Source organism: Canis lupus, chromosome 2 (assembly GCF_011100685.1).
Source record: "Canis lupus familiaris isolate Mischka breed German Shepherd chromosome 2, alternate assembly UU_Cfam_GSD_1.0, whole genome shotgun sequence".
In the NCBI taxonomy this organism is placed as follows: Eukaryota; Metazoa; Chordata; class Mammalia; order Carnivora; family Canidae; genus Canis; species Canis lupus.
In genome coordinates, this window is record NC_049223.1 from 47,983,818 (window position 1) to 48,004,992 (window position 21,175).

The 21,175-nt window shown below is 33.2% G+C and overlaps 1 protein-coding gene across 3 annotated transcripts in view; it reads left to right on the forward strand.

The window, feature by feature from the left end:
- IPO11 (importin 11) overlaps nt 1-21,175 on the forward strand; it is a 200,996-nt gene that overhangs the window by 56,104 nt on the left and 123,717 nt on the right. For all 3 annotated transcript variants that reach the window (XR_005355599.1, XM_038530704.1, XM_038530703.1), the window contains exons 8-16: nt 1,131-1,179; nt 2,555-2,625; nt 5,019-5,211; nt 5,908-6,060; nt 7,790-7,833; nt 9,575-9,665; nt 11,829-11,876; nt 12,979-13,084; nt 16,183-16,309. Coding sequence is in view for 2 of the 3 variants with exons in the window: in XM_038530704.1 (XP_038386632.1) it covers nt 1,131-1,179; nt 2,555-2,625; nt 5,019-5,211; nt 5,908-6,060; nt 7,790-7,833; nt 9,575-9,665; nt 11,829-11,876; nt 12,979-13,084; nt 16,183-16,309 (882 nt within the window). In the remaining variant the exon portion in view is untranslated. The remainder of the gene's footprint in view (nt 1-1,130; nt 1,180-2,554; nt 2,626-5,018; nt 5,212-5,907; nt 6,061-7,789; nt 7,834-9,574; nt 9,666-11,828; nt 11,877-12,978; nt 13,085-16,182; nt 16,310-21,175) is intronic.

Genomic DNA, 21,175 nt, shown 5'->3' on the forward strand with positions numbered 1-21,175 from the left:
GCCAAATGATGAAGCAGTAGTGAAATTAATGGTCATCTTGCAGTTTTCTTAATGTGTTGTGCACTGTATCCCATCATCTTTAAGAAGGCATAAAAGAAGACTGGGAGCACTGTCTTTCTTTTCTACTTTCACCTTTTGTTTAACACACTGAGAATTCAAAATTCTTCATTTTCTGACCAAAATGACAGAGAAGAAAGTTGACAAGAGGAAAAGGTTTCATGATTTTTACATGAATCAGAAGATGGATGCTCTCGGACAGAGAGCAGCATTCTAGGCCCTAATGATGATGGTGAAATTGTCTAAGTGAAATCTTTTTCTGAGTCATCAGATGGTGATATCCTAGTTGATTTATCTCAAACTCAAGAATGGAGGAGGGGACAGCACATTGTTAAGGACAAAGAGCAAATAATGCTCTATTCTAGTAAAGGCCTTCAGCTTATAGTTCTTTTGTGACAAAAACCTGGACCATCCTATTTGTTGAAAAAACATGTGACATCTTTTATGATGTTTTATACCAAAATTTATTGATCCAGAAAGTATGTGATGTTTAAATTCTTAAAAATTTTAATAAAGTTACTTTTCACTATCCCTTTATATCTGTAAAATTTTTTGTAACATTTATTTAAATACATACTAACAAATAAGGGTTGTTTAGATTTTTACCAGATGATAAATGGTGATACTTGTCTTTTATCTGAAAGCTAATAAATTTAATACTTGAGCTTAAGAATTTGTTCTTTAAATAATTGGTACCATTTATTCATATATTGAGTACTTAGAGCAATAAACACAGTGAAGTTCTGGCCCTTGAGGATACATTTTAGTGGGAGGAGACAAATAGACAAACAGTATGTCAGGGGACTATAGAAGCTGTGAAGAGAAAAGAGATTCTTTAGGGAAATAAAATGCTTAATAAATAATGTTTTATTTATTGCAAAGTGTTTTAGGTAACTGAAATAAGACATTGAAGAGATGAAATACTATATTTTCTTATGGAAGATTTGTTAATAGAGTATTTTTTATCTCAATTTAACTTTTTAAAATGATGTGATACATTGTAGTATTTTTGGAAAAGCATAAGGGAGATGTTTACAACAACAAATTGAGACATTAAAAAAATTCTTTTCTAGGGTTTTTTACATGGAATATTTGACCGTCTGAAACAATTTCTGGAATGCAGTAAGTACTCCTTTGACGGTAGATTTTACTTGTAGAATCCTTATTCATAGCTTGTGCCCTGTACTTGTATATCTGGTGAGACTAAAATCTTGGATCTTGATGACTAATCCTCTGAGGTTGAATTGGGAGCTCAGCTTTGTCTTCATATACCCATCTTGTTCTGAGTAGTATTGCTGAAACTTTTTAAAAATCTGTTTTGTATCCATTCCTTTATAGATATTTTTACTGCTACTGCTTTTTTTCATGTATACATCCACAACTGTCATGTATTTAATACTCATTAAATGTAGCTCCTGTGCCACATACTTTGTATAGATTCTGTTTTTTTAGTTGATTTTACATATGGGTGTGATATAAATTACTTTAAATGGTACTTTAATTTTATAAATCTCTTGTATATTAATTTTCACTGGCTTATCTTTAGAACTGTCTCTCATCTACACACAAGAGAATTTAGCATTCATATTTGTGTTATACTGGTAGTCTCTTAGTTACCCTTTTCTTTTCCCTGTGATTGTAAGCACCTTTGCTCAGGATACACACATTTAGAAACACAAAATAGCACACATTTGCTTGCATGCACATATACATATGTGTACATCCTGTACATGTGTGTATATTTGGGGATTTACTAGGCCGAGAAGATATTTTAGTGTACTCACTTTTAGGGAGTTGTTGATTATTTTATGTCAGTCATTTTCAGCTTAGTAAAAACATTGCTGAGTCTTTTACCAGGCACTGTTCTGGGTACTGTGCATGCAAAGATGAATAAGACAAGTTATATAAAGTGGCTTGTTTTTATAAAAATGGTCATTTTCTCTGGTTACCCTGTGAAGAAGCATAGGGAAGAATAGGGGTCCTCCCAAGAGAGGAGAATGACGTAAATGAGATGAATAGGAAGAGTATGATTATAGAGAACAGTTGATGGGCTGGTGGACACTTTCTGAATATGCAGAATTAATTATGCCAGAGAAATTATCTGAAGAAAACTGTCAGTGAAAAATAACGAACATGTTACTTATTGAATGCTTTGTTTTTACTTGTAAATTTTAGTTATAGCTAATTTATATTTTGAAAGTGTTATTGTTAATTCATGGATAAAATTGCTACTACTCTTACTTTAACATGTTTAGGATTAATTTTTTGAAACATGGTACTGGGGATTACTGTGTCTGTTAACTGTTAAACTTGGTACTGTTTTTTAAAAATCTTGATTAATTTTTTAGAGTTGGAAAAGTTCAGTAATGAATTTATAATAGAAAACATGGAAGAATGTATCTGATAGTATTTTTGTAAAAAGTTTTGTCATTGTTTTGATTGTGAATTTCTGTTGTATTATAAACTTATACTAATATTTGAATCATATTTTTAACAGGTAGAAATATAGGTACAGATAATGTATGTAGAGATAGACTAGAAAAGACCATCATACTTTTTACTAAAGTGGTAAGTTTTCTTTTTATCTTAAATATGTTTCTTAAATAAAATACGCATACTCAGATTTAATAAGGAAAATGATGTAAGCATATATTTGTTTGCGTGAAGCAATTTTCTGACTTTATAGCAAGCTAAAACAAAACAGTATTTTGAAGTATTTAGCATGCATATAATAATTAAATTTATATGCCATATAGCTGAGTCACTTTGATGTAAAAAAAAAATTCTAATAAATATCAGAGAAGTTGATTCCTCTGAAGCTTCTTATTCTCAAGCCTAGTGGATAAAAGCAGACATAAAGAAGGTGCCAGTGCAGCTAAGCAGGAGATAGATCATACAATACAGACAGTATAATATCAGGAAGTCCCTGTATTCCAAATGACAGATTATCATCATCAGTATCAAACATCTTCTGAATAGAATTATATGAGTGCCATGCGCTAGGCAATGTGCATACATTTCTGATAAAACTTAAGTTTTATAGAAACTGATTCTGATGAAATTTTGGCCTGGAGATGGTTAGGAGAAATACTTATTGTTGGGAAGACTTGGTTTGAGGACTGCATTGCACTAAAACAGGTTATTTGAAGGCAGGTAGCAGTATCTAAATCAGTAGCCTATTTTTCCTTTTTTCCTGAAGCTTCATTAATAAGATAAAGGTTGTCTGTTCCCCAGGAGGGGAGAAAAGGAGTAGAAATGAGCTGTTCTTATTTCTGTGGTTAAGTAGCAGTTATCTTTAGTTTCATTTCTCCTCATTTCTCACATTTATAGTTTAAATAACCTCCACAGCAAAAGCCACCCAATCTTCCAAGATCCAGCAGAAAATGGACTTAAATTTTTTAAGTTAAAAACAAAAAAAACCCCACAAAGTAAAATGACATGATGTGGTTAGTCACTGGAGCTGTGCAGTGTTCATAAATAATTTCATTTATGAAATTCATATTTATAATATCTGACTGTATGAAGGCTTTAAAAATTGGAATATTTCAACATACCTCCGAATAGAATTGAGTAACTTTGAGTCCCCTAGAGGTCATCAATTAGCTTCAGTATTTGCCAACATATGTTGAAGGTTAGCTCTGTTTTATCTGTATGGTTCTTCTCCCTCCCCTCCTTGCTGGTTTTTTTAAAAGCAAATCTCAGCTATCTTATTAGTATTATCTGTAAATATTTGAATATATGTCTTAAGTGTTAAGGGGTTTTAAAAAAAATCTAAAACATTTAAAAAGTAGGAATGACTTTTATTCTCATTTAACTCTTTAGCCAATTTTTAGCTTTTCTTAGATTTTTATAGTTGGTTTGTTTTAATCAGGATTCAGTAGTGTCCGTTCTCTCTGCATTTTTTTTTTCCATTGCTATTTATTTGTTGAGATAATTGATTTTCCTCCTAGGGTTTTTTTTTTTTTTTTTTCTGTTTTGCATTTGGCTGTTTGCATTCTGATGTGTTACTTACCATGTTCCTTTGTCTCTATTCCCTTCTTCTTCCCATATTTCTTATAAATTTATAGTTAGATATAGAGACTTGATCATACTCTTTTGCAGAGGAGGGCAAGGATGGCAAGAGTACTTACTGTGTTTTTCATATTGCATCACATCAGGAGATATATTGTCTGCTTGTCCACAATGCTGAGGGAGTGCTATCCATTTTATTTTATTTTATTTTATTTTTTTAAAGATTTTATTTATTTATTCATGAAAGACAGAGAGAGAGAGAGAGAGAGAGAGGCAGAGACACAGGCAGAGAGAAAAGCAGGCTCCACGCTCCATGCTGGGAGCCTGATGTGGGATTCCATCTTGGGACTCCAGGATCACGCCCTGGCCAAAGGCAGGTGTTAAACCGCTGAGCCACCCAGGGATCCTAAGAGCTATTTTAAAGGTCCTTAGCAGCCTTTCCCTGTTGACTATTTTAGAAGCTCTTGATGTGTTGATAAGGGATTACAGCATGATGGCATTCTGTTATTTTGTTTGTATTATTAGCCAGAATTCTTTCTCTTCCATCAATTGTTTGATACTTGAAATGTAGTTCATGCCGGAAAGGCAGGACAATTTTTTCACTTTTTGCTTTTATTTATTTGAAGTCCTGTTTTTTGTATACTTTAGACTTTTTGTTTCATATTTATCCATTGGTAATGAATTAAGTATGAAGTGGGTCTATTTTGGACCCCATACCAGAAATAATAGAATTTCTTGTCAGTAGTTAGAATCTGACATAATCCACATTATATGATGTATCCCAAGAAAGCAGTTACATGTGTATTACATGTAGAACTACATATATGTGGACTCCCCACTAAGGTTCAGATCTTGCCAGATGTATATTAGCAAAGTTATAAAATGTACTTGTGGATGATTACATTCCTGTATGGATTGGTGAAAATGCATTTTAATTTTCTTCTTTATAGCTTTTGGACTTCTTGGATCAGCATCCCTTTTCATTTACTCCTCTAATTCAGAGATCACTGGAATTTTCTGTAAGCTATGTATTTACAGAAGTTGGTGAAGGTGTTACATTCGAGCGATTCATTGTTCAGTGCATGAATCTTATTAAGATGATTGTTAAAAATTATGCTTATAAACCATCGAAAAATTTTGAAGGTAATGCCTTACTGGCATTTTTTCCCCATTATTTCTTTTTTTTTCTTTTTTTTCCTTTTATTATTTCAAATGTGAAGTAATTGCTATATTTCTGTATTTGAAATTCATTTATTTAAGTGTGATAAATACAATGTTGCTTAGACATGAAATAGAGATAAGGATTAGAAGTTTTAGTATGTGAGTGCCAGCTTTAAAAGCCATATAAATGCATTTAGTAAAATATCTTTTGTAGCATAATGGAAGATCAATGGAAGCCTGGGGACTTAAAGAACTAAGTACTTCGACAACCACTGCAGTTCATGTTATAAGCTGAATTTATTTGTACAATTAACATTTTTCTCTAATTTAGTGAGGTTACTTCTACACCTTGGAATTCATTTGTATGCATGTATACCAAGATGAATGAAGAATTCTTGTAGAAGAGAGAAATACATTTGTATCTAAGTCATTCCAATACGGTGTGATAATAGAGCATAGGAATGTGTAGACTGTAGTGGGGGGACAGCCGCAAGACTGGTGTGTGTGTGTGTGTGTGTGGTGTGAATAAAGAAGTGTCTTTGAAACTTGCCCTTAAAAGTGAAAATTTATATAAATCACTTTATCTTTCCCCCCAAGAGTGTATTTTTAAATTCATTTAAGTTAATCCAAATGTGGTAGAATGTTCGTGTGATTAACTTGAAAAATTTATTTTTCTAGATAGCAGCCCTGAAACTCTAGAAGCTCATAAGATTAAAATGGCATTCTTCACATATCCCACTTTGACAGAGATATGTAGAAGATTAGTCTCTCATTATTTTCTATTAACTGAAGAAGAACTGACAATGTGGGAAGAAGACCCAGAAGGCTTCAGTAAGAATCCATTTTTCTTTCTTTCTTTCTTTCTTTTTTTTTTTTTAAGATTTTATTTATTCATGGGAGACACAGAGAGAGAGGCAGAGACACAGGCAGAGGGAGAAGCAGGCTCCCTGTAGGGAGCCTGATGCGGGACTCGATCCCAGGACCGGGGGAATCACAACCTGAGCCGAAGGCAGACACTGAGCCGCTGACCCACCCAGGTGCCCAGTAAGAATCCATTTTTCAATTTTTGTGTAGTTTTTTTCCCCCTTCCCTAAATATCAGTTTTTTTGAACGATATGCATAACAGCATTATATTTTAATATAACACTGTTGATCTGAGAGTCTTGGCTTTTAAAAATTAATGTGTCCTCTTTGTTATCTGATAGAACAAATTGAGAAGCTGAAAATGAATGATTTTTTTCAAATATGTAAAGTTTTCTCAAGAAAGAGGCTTTTTAAGATTTTAGATGTTCCTATGGACATACCATATAGTTTAAAACAAAAATAAAAATAAACTGTCTCTATTATCAGGTCAGTTTGTACTTTGTGATTAATATCATCTTGTTTTTTATTTGTAGAAATTTTTACTTCAAAAAGAAATGAAAATTTCGGTTTTCTGAATAGGTCATCTTTATTTATTATTATTTTTAAAAGACTATTTATTTATTCATGAGAGACACAGAGAGAGAGGCAGAGACACAGGTAGAGGGAGAAGCAGGCTCCATGCAGGGAGCCCGACATGGGACTCGATCCTGGGTCTCCAGGATCATGCCCTGGGCTGAAGGCAGCGCTAAACTGCAGAGCCACCCGGGCTGCCCCGAGCAGATCATCTTTAAATTTTAATTTAAAATAAATTTTTTGATGATTAAAATATTTTTACAGGAGATCTTTTTTGTTTGAATTTTAGTAATAGAATAAAAGTATTAGGGTCCTTGCTACAAAAAATCAAGATATCATTTGTCTAATAAAGTACCTGTGTGTGAAGTACTTTCACCCTGGTGAATCATAGACCAGGTTTTAGCTTTTGACTGGGTGGTTTTGCATAGTTCTCTTCATATATTTCCTTATATTTTAAGAATGCTTGAAACATTTTGGAAGACTTTTCCCACTTTTTATTATTTAAAAATAATTTTAGTTCATTTAGAAAATATAACATTACACTGTATCTTTTTTTTGTTTTTGCTTTTTCTCTTAGCTAAAGTTTTATGTTTTATATTACTTTCTTTATGCAGTATATAGAGTAGTATAATATGAAATACGAATTCCTAGGTTTATAAAGGTCCCTAAAGTATTCTACATTTTTTAAAATCTTACTTTAAATATGGAAAATTTTGGAAAATGTGACTAATTATTTAATCTTATAAACCATTGTTATATTGGAATGAAATCATCTCAGGATTATAGTTATATTTCAGTGCTTACTATGTGCAGTCAGATGATATCAGATATTCTGGAAGTGACAAACACTTTGAGCATTCCTCCATAGAGAATTTTTAATGAAAATGAGAATGAGAAAGCTTAATCAAGTACTTGATGGGAGACTCATGTAGACAGATATGGTCTGTAGTATATAGTAAAGAAATCTGTGTAAGACCTTGTGTTTCCAAGGATTTGCTTTTGGTGTTATGTTTAAAAACATTCATAGAAATAGATTTGTATTATTTAAAATCTTTGTATTCCAAACTGAATTTTGGAAGCATTTTTATAACATGAACAACATGTGTTGTATTTTTAATTGCAGCAGTGGAAGAAACAGGAGGAGATTCTTGGAAATACAGTTTGAGGGTATGTATTGATTAAAAGAAAAATTGGTAGGGAAATGTGTAATGCTTTTGTAACTCTTAGTAGAGAATGATATTTTGTTGAAGATTGTAAGCATTAAACCAGACAAATAGTAAATTTTAATTTAGGAATCTGATAGGAAAATGACTGTTAATGCAAAAATAGGAAATGTTTTTGAAAATGAAAACTAGGGGATCCCTGGGTGGCTCAGCGGTTTGGCGCCTGCCTTTGGCCCGGGGCGCGATCCTGGAGTCCCGGGATCGAGTCCCACATCGGGCCCCCGGCATGGAGCCTGCTTCTCCCTCTGCCTGTGTCTCTGCGCCCACCCCCCCTCTCTGTGTCTATCATAAATAAATAAATAAATCTTAAAAAAGAAAAAAGAGAATAAAAACTACTTTTTTTTGGCTGGAATGATTTTTTTTTCCTTCCTAAGTAGTTCAGTAATTCTGAAGTGTTTTTTGATACATTATTTCTTATACCACCTAGTGTGATTTTCAGAAACCAGCCCCATTGCATTTAATTTTAGAATGCTTTCTAAGCATATCTTCTTTTATATGGCCAACATTTGAGGAAAATTAATCAAATGTAGTCTTTGAACTATCTTTTTTTTTTTTTTTAAGATTTTATTTATTTAATCATGAGAGACACAGAGAGAGAGGCAGAGACACAGGCTGAGGGAGAAGCAGGCTCCCTGCAAGGATCCTGATGTGGGACCCGATCCCGGATCCCAGGATCACGCCCTGAGCCGAATGCAGATGCTCAACCGTTGAGCCACCTAGGCGTCCCTTTGAACTATCCTTTTTGTTTGAAAAGTTGTGTTTACATAATTTACACAATTTGTTATTATGTTTCTAAAATATATGTTAATGTTTTTAGTTATGTAAGTTTGCATAGAAAACCAGAGAGATTATTAGAGAAATGATTAGTGCTTGAAATTTTTTTTAAAAGCTAACTTTAAATTTTTAAAAACATTCTTTTATGGAAAATTTCAAACATACTAAAAAAGTAAAATAATTATCATGAGATGTTGTGTATCTAAAACCCACTTAATCAGTTACCAACTCAAGGCTAGTCTTATTTCATATAAGTACATCCCAACCCCAACTTGGATTATTTTGAAGCAAGTATTTGAGGTGATTTATCCTTTTATCTGTACATATTTCAGCATGTATATAAAATTTCTTTTAAAACATAAAGCATAGTACCTTCAAAATTCGTAAGCCCTTTGTATTATGAAACATGGTGATTCAGTACTTTTCAGAACCAAAATGAACATTCTTTTCATATAGTTAACATTGATGTCTGTTACTGTTTGTGTCCTGAGTTGCAGTTGTTACTTATTGTGTCATTGCTAAGAAAATATATAATTTTTAACATCTTTGTTTCTGGACAGTCATTTATAGTACTAATTCTGCAAATGAATGTGATTTCAGATTGCTTTTTTAAAAGAATTCTTAATTAAAAATGTAAGTTATCTTCTCTCTGGAGTTTTACTTTGTGAATACATAATGCCGAATGATTGAAATAGTAAAATAACAGGTGTTAAGAATCAAATTGTAGTTTGACTTTCTTTCCTAATATATTTACAACAGTTGTAATCTACTTTATGTAAAAACATTAAGAATTGGAAATGTTTTTGGAGTTTAAGGATTTTAAGAATGAGTATTCTTTGTTTCATTGTAGAATTGATCAGTACAATATACCATTGTTTTCATTAGAAATTTGTTTTTTTTTTCCTCTCCAGCCTTGCACTGAAGTACTATTTATAGATATATTCCATGAATATAATCAGACTCTTACTCCTGTACTTCTAGAAATGATGCAGACACTTCAAGGTGAAGTATATTTTATGATACTTTATTAATTGGTGTTCACTTAAAATAATTTGAGTGCCTACATGCAATGCATTATTTCCTAGACCATATAATAGATGGAAATCTGAGAAAGACCTGAATGTGTTCTTTTCTAAAGGGATGGCTTTTAGGGTAAAGAACAAGAGTTGAAACTGACAGAGGTAGGCTTTGAACATGATAGTTGGATTTTGCTTGTGTAAACATATTAGCGGCATGGGCAAAAATAGTAGACAGTTAAGTATATTGCATGGGGAAGTAGTCTACCTGGAGCATGCTGTGGAAAGTAGTAGAAGAAAAGGTCAAAATGACAAATGTTGGGCTTAGAATGGTGGCAGTGGAAATGGAAAGAAGGTAATGGATTTAAGAAAGAATGAGGACAAAAGATTTTTGGCACGTGATCGTTGATTACAGTTTGTGCACAAGTAGTTATTATTAACTGCAGTTGATTGTTTCTGACTTTCCTGCTATTTTGTAAATTCCAGGAAGGGAAGCAGGGATCAATCTGTTTTGTTCACACATTCTCAGTGCCTGGTATACTCAGAAACTGTTAGTTGATTGACTTAGCAACTGATAGTGCTCGGCAAGGGAAAGTGATCAGACATGATCTTGAACTTTAGTCTTACTGACAGGAAGACTGTGATTAGTAGTGGTTGGTGATATTGAAGTGTATATAAGGAGCCTTGGGAGAGGAAAAGCATTCAAGGACAGAACCCAAGATTTTCACCTTCAGGCATATGGAAAGGCGAAGATCCTTCAGAAAAGCCAGGCAAGAAACTGTTGCAGAAGTGTGAGGAACAATATGGGAGTGAATCCTGGAGAGTTATTATTAGAAGTGGCCAGTGATGGAAGAAGCAGAAGGCAGTGGAATCTTCTGAGACAATAGATTATTTGAAATGTTGGGTCAGGAATAACATTGTTAAGGGATCAGGGATTGAGTAGGTGATAATACAAGAAAGTAACAGTAAGAGAAGCTTCTGTAGGGAAGGAAATGACTCATCTTGTTTGTGGTAGTGAGAGGGCAGGTCACTTTTCAGGTTTCTGTTCTCTGAAAAACCTAATAGAGTGTTCTTGCTTAAGTTAGGAACCAAGGGGAAAAAATGGCAGGTTCTGCTGTGTTCATTTGTGAAGATAATTTGAGTGTTGTATTTTCATATGTGTTTATTTCTAGGGTGTAGTTATTTACTAATTTTTTAATGCAGGATTACTGATTCTTAAAGTGGATAATATTTGTACTACTTCAGATACTTTTTCTTTTCAGTTTAGAGCATCATTTCCATTTTCTCCTGTCCATTTATTATTTTTTTTAAACCACTGTAGGAAAATGGATAAGCTATTTAGATTACTCTCTGAGAAGTTGTGTGGTGGTAAGGTTTTTAGTGGTTTCAGAATTCAGTTTTTTTTTCCTGTTGTGGAGCAGTTGGCTAATTAGAGCTGTACTTATTCCAGTTTATTGGACTAGTGAGCTTCAGAATTCATATTTAACAATAGAAAAGTGTTTTGATGAGCTTGCTAGAATAATCTTTCTATTCGAAAGAAATAGACTTACTATGGAAACTGTGTTTTTCATGACTTAACCATGATACTCTTCTTTCTGGACAGTGGTGTGAGACAGCCAAGTTTTTATTCAGAAGTTTCCACCTAACATGATGGCTCTCACTTTCTGTCTGGACTTTTTCTTTTGTTGCCATCCTTTAATGTACTGTCATGACCTGGTTTATTTTTTATCTTTAGAGCTTCCTGTGTGAATGGCCTATGCTTGTTCTTTTTTGTTGGTTTGTTTTTCTTTTGTGGGATTCATCTTTTGATTCTTTCTCTTAAGAGTTCTCTTTTATAATCAGGGTATAATAAGGTATTATATGCTGGTTAGCACTTTGTGGCATATATTTTTCTAGATGTTGCTTGACATGAAAATTTTCAAACATGTTACAATGATTTTTAAAATTGTAGTATGGCCTTATGTCTTGTACTTGTGTTTTCTGATGGTGATGATAACAAAAGCTAGGCTTTCCCTTTATATCCATTTATATATTTAATGTCATGTAATTTAATACACTAAACAGAAATGAGAAACTAGTAAATCAAGTTGAAATAAGATGTCTTTTAAAAACTAGTTTTATTTACCTTTGCTGAAACTTATGTTTTCAGGACCCACTAATGTGGAAGATATGAATGCACTATTAATCAAAGATGCTGGTATGTTATACTAAACATTTAGAAATATTATTTCTTCAGTAATAAATGTTCGCTATGTCTGTTTTTGTTTGCTATGTCTGTTTTGTGGCAGGTGTTATGTGGAGAGATTGGAATACAGGAGTACCTAAAATATAGGAACTGTCTGGTGGGGGAGATAACCAAGTAAGCAGACCATGGATTATAGCATAGTACAAGCTGATTAATGGTAAAATAGGTGGCAGGTAGTCCATTGGAAAACCACAGGTGGTTTTGGCGTGCCTAGGGAAGGCTCTGAAAGAAGTATAATATGAGAACACCAGGATCAATGGGACTTAACAGGGATCCCTGGGTGTCGCAGCGGTTTGGCGCCTGCCTTTGGCCCAGGGCGCGATCCTGGAGACCCAGGATCGAATCCCACGTCGGGCTCCCGGTGCATAGAGCCTGCTTCTCCCTCTTCCTGTGTCTCTGCCTCTTTCTCTCTCTGTGTGTGACTATCATAAAAAAAAAAAAAAAAAAAAATTAAAAAAGAAAAAAAATGGGACTTAACAAGGGGAGGGTCAGTGTGAGAAGAGGGTTCCAGGCAGAGGGAGGAGTATTTACAAAAATTTGAAGGGAAGTAGAGCAAGCACAGTTAAGTTTTGAACTGGGAATATTTTGATTTAATTGGAACATAGAGTTCATGGGCTGTGGTAAGAGATGAGACTGGAGAGGTAGATAGGGACCAGATCATAAAATATTGTGTCAATTTAGAAGCAGGTGTTATTTTATACTTTTCATAATTTGACTTTATTAATAATTTATTTGATTTTATAATTTTGATGTTGATTTTATAATTTTGACTTGTAAATGATTATAGTTTTCTGTTTGAAAGCACTAAGGAGTATTTAGGAAAAACAATATAAAGTAACTCAAATAATGACTCTAAAATGTCTGTCTAAATAATTTCTCTGATTAACATTGTAAATTTCCCTTTTTTATTTGCATATTTCGTGTTTTAAAGTAGTCCCTCAGAATTGGTTTTTTTGTTTTGTTTTGTTTTTAAGATTAGTTCTTAAGTAAGACACCTAACATTTGGCCCAGCATTTGAAATTAAAAATTTTTTTTTCCCAAATCTTCTTTGTAGTGTATAATGCTGTTGGATTAGCGGCTTATGAGCTGTTTGACAGTGTTGATTTTGATCAATGGTTTAAAAACCAACTTCTTCCAGAATTACAAGTCATTCACAATAGGCAAGTATAAAACTTTGTGTTAATAATACACTTACTTTACGTTATTAATTTTGTGATGAAGAAAAGGCATTAAAATTTCTTAAAATTTTTACAAAGTTATGGTATGACTTTGATAATAATCAAGTGTAGAATAAGACTTGAGTTGAAAAATAATGTTTTTTTTACTTCAATAGTAAATTGTAATATGTATAAAGTATTTGATGTAGATAAGATAATTTGCAGGAGGAAATTTTATATGAAGGTAAGGAAAGATGGAGTTCTCTGAATTCTAGAAATTTTTTTTCCCCTGAATTCTAGAAAATTTTTTTTCTAAATTCTAGGAAAAAATGTATACTGCTTCTTACACTAGTAGTCTGACGTAAATGGTGTCATGAATGATGACCAACTAATTGCTTTGGAATAACACGTGGCATACTGAAAGTGGGAGAGGGTAGATAAGGATGGAGAGACAACATGACAGAAGGCCTTTGGGCACACTTTAGACTTGGATTGGTTTGCCCTATTCAATAGTACAGAACTCTCTGATGTTTAGTGGCACTTTTCCCAATTATTATGTTTCAGATATATTTAAGTACATGACTAATTTTAGGTACTGAATGGCTAAAATGGAAGGGAGAAGGTCTTTCATAGTTTTTATAATTTTTTTTCTTGGTTTAGAATTAGAGACTTAAAAATTCCAAGAGACTTTGTTCTTGTTTTGAATTGTGTGTTTCTGTTGATTTGTTTCTGTAATTGTGGTGCCAATCAGAATGCCTAGCATGTAGTCATTACTGGACTAGCATTTTTTGGACTACATTAATGAATAAATGGAAAGCATCTATATATGGCTCATTTCATAAATCTTGAGAGCCATAGAATTATAGAGTTGGAGGTACTTTAAAAGTAATTTATTTTGGGGACGCCTGGGTGGCTCCGTGGTTGAGCATCTGCCTTTGGGTTAGGGTCGTGATCTCAGGGTCCTGGTATTGAGTCCCGCATCGGGCTCCCCTTTTGCTTCTCCCTCTGCCTGTATCTCTGCCTCTCTCTCTCTGTGTCTCTCATGAATAAATAAATCAGATCTTCTTTAAGAAGTTTATTTTGACCCACTTAAAATCAATATTATACTATATGTTAACTAAGTAGACTCTAAAGAAAAACTTGAAATAAAAAGAAACTAAAAAAAATATTTTTGACCATTAAGTAGCTTTTTATCTATTCAGTCAGCATATATTTTCAGTTGTGTCCTATAAAGTCTGTGGTGGATAAGATGGCCTGTAACTCTGCCCAAAGGAAGCTAGTGAGCCTCTGATGTAGAGAAAACCTCCATTAGGAAGACACATGTGCCTTTGGTAGGAACACACATGTGTGGTTTGATTATCCTTAAACCTCGGAGGCTATTTATTCTTGATCTCTGTTGTCCAGTACAGTAGCTGCTATATATAGCTATTGAGTGCTTGAATTGTACCTAATGCAACTGAGGAAATGACTTTAATTTTAATTAACTCAAATTTAAACCGAAAGACTGAAGAGTGTAAAGTGTATGATAATATGTTGCATATATTAAGGTAAATAAAAATATTACAATTTCACCTGCTTTTACCTTATTTTAATGTGGGTACTAACATTTAAAATTGCATATTTGGCTTGCATTATGTTTCTTCTGAACAGAGCTGATCTAGTCCAGCATTTCTCAAAGTTTAATGTGCATAGTAATCTCTTGGTGATCTTGTATCTTACACCTACTGATTTAGGTTATGTATTCAGATCTGGGTCATATTGTATGATCCCATAATGCTTCCAGGATAATGATGCTGCTGGTGCAGGGAGCACGTTTTTGAGGAACAAACTGTCCCCTAATTTTAACTCTGCTCAGAAGTGACTGTGGTCTAAGTGAACTTAAAATTTGACCTTTCTGAGCTTCATTCTCTTTATCTGGAATACAATGTTGAATGTAGCGATCTCAGAGATCTTGATTCAGAATCAAGATGGTTCTTTGGGTCCTCCACTACTCTGCACACAAGTGTTTACTTCTACCTCTGTGACTTTGTTTAAATAGTCACTATTCTTTCAAATGGCATTTTTTTCAGTTTTCAGCCCCAAACACTGTTTATCTTAAAGGTTGTTCAAATCCCATTTCTTTCTACGCACTCTTCTCTGTTCCTTTTCTGAAATCCTATTAGATAACTTTATGTTCTTTAATTCTTTTAGGTGGGATAAACCTTTTGAGGGCAGAAGTACTTAAACACATTTTTTGCATCTTTGATAAGTATATCTGTGTGCTTGATTATCTTATCAAGATATCTGATTCTCTAAAAAAGTGGGGTATGTTTATTAGCTTATTCCATTCATACCCAGAAACAGTTACTATCTCACTACTAAATTTTGTATAGTATCAAGAAGAGACTTTGTGGGTGGAATTCTTATACATAGTTGTTATAGCTTTGTGGTTTTTCTCCTTGCCTAAAGAAACTTCATTGCCTTTAGCAAAGGTGGTCATAAGAAAGAAAGAACTATGTAAATATGTTACTGTAGATGTTTTACAGCTTTTAAAATGTAAATCATTATTTTTGATAATACGAGTCACATTCTGTAATAGGGCACTTTTAAAAAAATTAATTTACCTAAAATCAGCGGAGGTTTATGTGAATATTTTATGTAAATGTTGAAATCTCTCACAGTGTTCTGGAAAATAATCTGTAAGATTAACAGAATTGGAATTGGAAAATTGAATACAGGACTTCCTTTTATTATTACTTTTTTGAAGCATCTCTAGCTTTAGGGTTTGGGACATTAGCTACTTAAGCCTTTTCAGATTAAATATTTTTGGTCATTTGAGGAAACAGAAATGGACTTGATTTTTATGTACATATTGATGTTACAGTTTTTAAATATAAAATAATTATATTTACAATATATCTGTCTACGGATTTTCAGTTTTTATAGATCAGAACTTTGTTAGTATTTATACTGTGGTATGTTTACAAGTAGCTTTTACACTTTTATAAAAGAAATTGATTGCTTCTTTACCATATTTAAAATTTAAATGAAAAAAGTATACTAAGTGAAATAATCTTAGTAAAATATTTACCATTTAAATTTCATGATTTTTCCCTATCCAGGTATAAGCCTTTGCGACGCAGAGTGATTTGGCTCATTGGTCAGTGGATTTCTGTGAAATTCAAGTCTGACTTAAGACCCATGTTATATGAGGCAATTTGTAACTTGCTTCAAGATCAAGACTTAGTGGTATGCTCCTTAAATGTTTTAAGACTTTTTTTTTTCTCTAAGTTTAACCTATCTTAAATTTCAAGTTCAGAAATGGTTTTGATGTGTTTAGAATTTTGGTGACCTTTCACTGTTAGAATTTTTCCTTGTGAGCAGTTTGAGGGAAGAAAGTCCTTTGATTATTTGCCCTTCTCATCAATATTCAATGAAAAAAATTAACCTTTACTTTTCTAAAATTTATAATTTTTTAGTAAGAATAAAGAAAGTGTGTTAAGATCCTTTTTAGCTTATTTTTTTCTTTTTTTAAAAATTTTTAAAAATTTTTTTCTTAATTCAGAAAATTAAGATTTTTATCATTCTCACATTTATGTCATAATCACTTTCATCTTTACTGTTGATTCTTTGTCTCTCATTTTTGTAGGTTTTTTTGTGTGTGTATGTGTGTTTTTCTAGCCTTTGGAATTGTTTCCTTTCTGACTTTTTCTTTATTTACAGTGTTGATATAATATTTTTGTTTTGTTTCTGAAAACTTGATAATAGCTTCTTTGGTGCCTTATTACCTTAAAAGCAGTAAGTTTTCTGCTCTAATATTTAGATCAGTTACTTAAAAAGTTGTGTTTTTTTGTGTGTGTTTTTAAGAAGTTCCACATTGTGTAGAATAGTTTTTTTCCCCCCAAGTGGTCCTTTATTTTATGCTTGAGTGAATATATTTATGACTTATTATAGATTGTCTTGGGCTTAGATCTGACTCCAGCATAGTCTTGAAAAGATTAAGTTTGGTTATCTTTTTCTGAGTTTCAAATTATTTTAGGTGAAATTAAGTGATTTTGTCACCCCCCGAATTAGGCTAAGATCTTATTCAATCATTTCTCAGTATACTCCTTTAAAAAAATTTTTGAACCCATCCGGTAACCCTGTTTTTCAGCAAAGGCTTGGGCCATACTTTTCTCATTTTCACATGTGTACCACATAAACTACTTTTAATGTTCAGTGAAGGAAAACATAATTAGAAAGGTAAACCTAGTAACAAAGCTCAATATATTCCAAAGGCAAATAGAACTGATCTTTGGATTTTTATTTAAGCATTATGTACTTTGTGTAAATAATTGAAAATTTACTCTAAGTATCATGCTGTAATTATTACGTATTTTAATCAAGGGAAGTTGCAAGGGAATCCCCTTTTATTTTACCACGTTTAAATTCTTAGAAGTTTGTTAATAAAACCTAGTTGTTGCTGAGATTACTGATTATTGGACCGAGTTTACTTTTGTAATAACTGTGAAGTATTTATAAGACTTAAATTTTTGTTTTCTCATTTGGAAACACTATTTGCTCTTCTGTCAGAGGTATCAGAAAGAAGGCATTAAATGTTTTATGGAAGTGTTACAAAATGATGAAATTTCAGCTAAGCTTTCTTTGGGAAAAACTTCTGTTTTGGGGTCTTATACTCATTTTTAATGAATCTTTTCAGAGGAATAAAGAGAACAATGAGCTGTTTAGTTCTGCACTTTAAAAAAGGAACATTAATCACATACAAACAAGTATTACTGGAGCAAAAGAGTTTCATGGGCTAAATATTCCAGTGGTCCTCTTTATTTTAGGATTGACCAGAAACTTTAAAATGTACATCTGCATTGTGACTATCCAAGATGACAGATAGAGTAGTATCCAGGGCATACACTTAGAGAAGATGCTGCTTAGGTTCAGCTCTTGCCCTTTTCCCGTACATCTTCTGGTGATTTCCTCTCATTTTTACATCTTCTACAGTTGTTTTATCCTGCCACCATTATTTTGTTACTACTTCTTAAAACTGTTTAGTAAGATCCCAAGTTAATGTTACACACTTTGGCCTTTTGGTGTATATAAGATATACAACTTTAATTTCAACTTGTGAGAAATGCTGGCTGATGTGGGAAGGTATATAATACATAATACATACACATACAGGGACGCACATATAGACATATACACAGGGTACACATGTTGTTTGCAAATGTGCATGTGTTGTGGATAGATAGGTACTGATGGATCTGAATATTCGCTGGCTTTCAGAATCCATATTCTCTTGCTTGGGATAGATTTAATCCTGTGTGGTTGTCTATGTGGTTTCCAGATCTTACGGTTGTCTGTGTGGTTTCCAGATCTTATGGGTATGTTATTATAAGACTGGCTGTGACAGGGACACCTGGGTGGCTCAGCATTGACACCTGCTTTTGGCCCAGGGCGTGATCCTCAAGTCCTGGGATCGAGTCTCGCATCGGGCTCCCTGCATGGAACCTGCTTTTCCCTCTTCCTGTGTCTCTACCCACTCTCCCCACCCCGTCCCCCGTGCCTCTCGTGAATAAATAAATAAATAATCTAAAAAAAAAAAAAGACTGGCTATGACAGAGTATAAATAATGCAGCAACTAGAGAAAGCACCTTCTCCATTCCTATACTAGGACTCCATAAATCTTATAATACCAGAGGCCACTGGGTGGAGTACATCTCCATTTCTGAAAGTTGCATGATAGTTTGACATTATCATTTGATCTGGGGAAATATAATGCAAATTGAGTGACTGTTTTTTGCTTTAGGTGAAATATTTAACTTTTCCTTGTTAACAATTTGACATGTTAGAGATAGCCAGATTTTATAAACTAAAACTTGATGTAGGCGTAATGAATAAGCATTTATAGTTATTGCAATATTTGGAAACTTTTTGTAATGAATGTTGGGAAAATTTGGTAGGATTTAAGATAATTGCTACTTTGAAATTTTTTACTTCCGTGCTTATTTTTGATTCATATTTAAAAGAGGCTTTTAACTTTTTAAAACTTAAGAATTATAACAAAGGGAAAAAATTCAGTGACTATCATAACAAGCACCTATGTGTGCGCCTCCCAGTATCTATTGTAATAATTTTCCATGCATATTTCAAATACTTAAGAAATAAAGCCTTCCAAATGCAGTTGAGTCTCGGTCTTTGTTCATTATGACAAATGATGAACACTCTTGTTCCATTATGTTTTTGTTGAGTAAAGGTTTTTAATTTTAGTGGAATCGGATTTCTGGTTCATTCTTTTTGTTCATTGTTTAATCCATTTCTTTATCCTTGATTCTTTACATGGAATTTATTTTTGCCTATGATAGGAAGTATGGTTCCATTTTTATAATTTTTTAATAAAGACAACAGTGTTACACTATGCTATTATTATAGTGTAAGCAAGAATGACTAAATTTTAGATGAGGAGAACCTTCTTCTGTACTACCCTAGATGGTCACTAACCAGAATGTTTGATTAATATCTTGGAATTTTTTGGTTTTTAAAGTTTTTGAGCCAGTTACGTCTTTAAATTTTAGAAATTACAATTTTTTTTTTCAAGTTTCACTTTTGACTTCAGTTATTTATGCAGACTTCAATACCATAAGCAGTAAGCTACTAAAAATTAGCATTGGTATACTCTTTCACCCTTGTAAAAGGCTATATGAAAGGTGAATTGTGGTGCAGCCAGATTTATAGTTTGGAAGTAGGGTGTGGGGGTGTTGTCTCTCAAGCAAAGAAATTGTGATTTGTATGGGCAGGTTAACTACCACTCTAGAAATAACCAATTTTCGAGATGGAAAGCCAGTTAATGGCATTAAGAATGGACTTTGAGTGGCATGTACAGAACTCAGCAAACCCTGAGTGTACAGTGCGAGGTGCAACTGGGATTGGGCGTCCGTATTTTAAGGGTGCCTGGAGATTCTACTGTCTTCTCCTTCATTTCTCTATTGCTCTCAAGCTTTCTTGGATCCTTCCAATGTTTCTTATACTTTGATGGTACTTCTTTGTCCCTGTAAAGGAATTAGCCTGTTAAGTGTCAAGTTTTCTGAGATTTCAGCGGGACTTAGGATAAACTTGTAGGCTGAGTTCACAGTGTTGACCCACTTCTGGACATTTAGGATTTCATTCTCCTTCAGAGGGATTTATTCTTTGAAAAGTCATATTTAGAGCACTTTGTTTTCTTTTCTTGCATTTACTAGCAAGTATTTATTGAACAATTAGCATCCTAGGAATTATTAGACTCACTTTTACCAATTTTCTCTCATATTATCTGTCTCTTCATTCCATAAATGTGAGTTTTGACTTTTCCTTATTATGAATCACTGTGAAATTCATACTGTCTCTCTGTGGTAAGGACTTCCTGTTTCTTTTATAGTTCAGGAATGGCTAATTTTGTACTTATTTTTGTCATATTTTATTTTGTTTTTGTTTTTAAAGATTTTGTTTATTCATGAGAGACACAGAGTATTTTTGTTATATTTTAAATGTGCCTCTGTTTTCTTAAACTTTGGGGGATTTTTTGTTTTCCCTCCTGATTTGGCTTCCTAGTTATGGAGTTAAACTAGAGTACAGGCCAGTCATCTCAATTCATTCCATCTCTTCTATAATACTACCCTGACTTCTCGGGTAGGTAGGAAAAGAGCCAGTTTTTATTCCAATGATTCTTTTGATTCCTGTACTTATTTGTGTAGATGTCAGGGGTATGAGTTAGGTGCTTATGTGGTCATTCAGTGGAAAAAAAAAATCAAGAGAATTAAAGGTTATTATGCTGGCAGTTTGTCCTTTTTCTTTTGGGGGGTTTTATGTCCTGTTGTCTGTGAATTTAATTATTTACATAGTGCCAACTGTATGCCTCACACTGTTCTAAATGATGACAATTTAAAGATGACCAGCCAGTCCATGTCTTCAAGGGGATTATCCTGTTCCTAAGATTTTCAAGTTTGACATTTGTATTGATAATTATTTAATACCTGGGTGGCCAGTACCCTTCAAGAGTATAAGTTCTCCGAGGACAAAAACTAAATCTCTCTTAAAGCTTCTTTTCTGTAGCATCCAGCATATTGCATGGAAGATAGTAGTTCC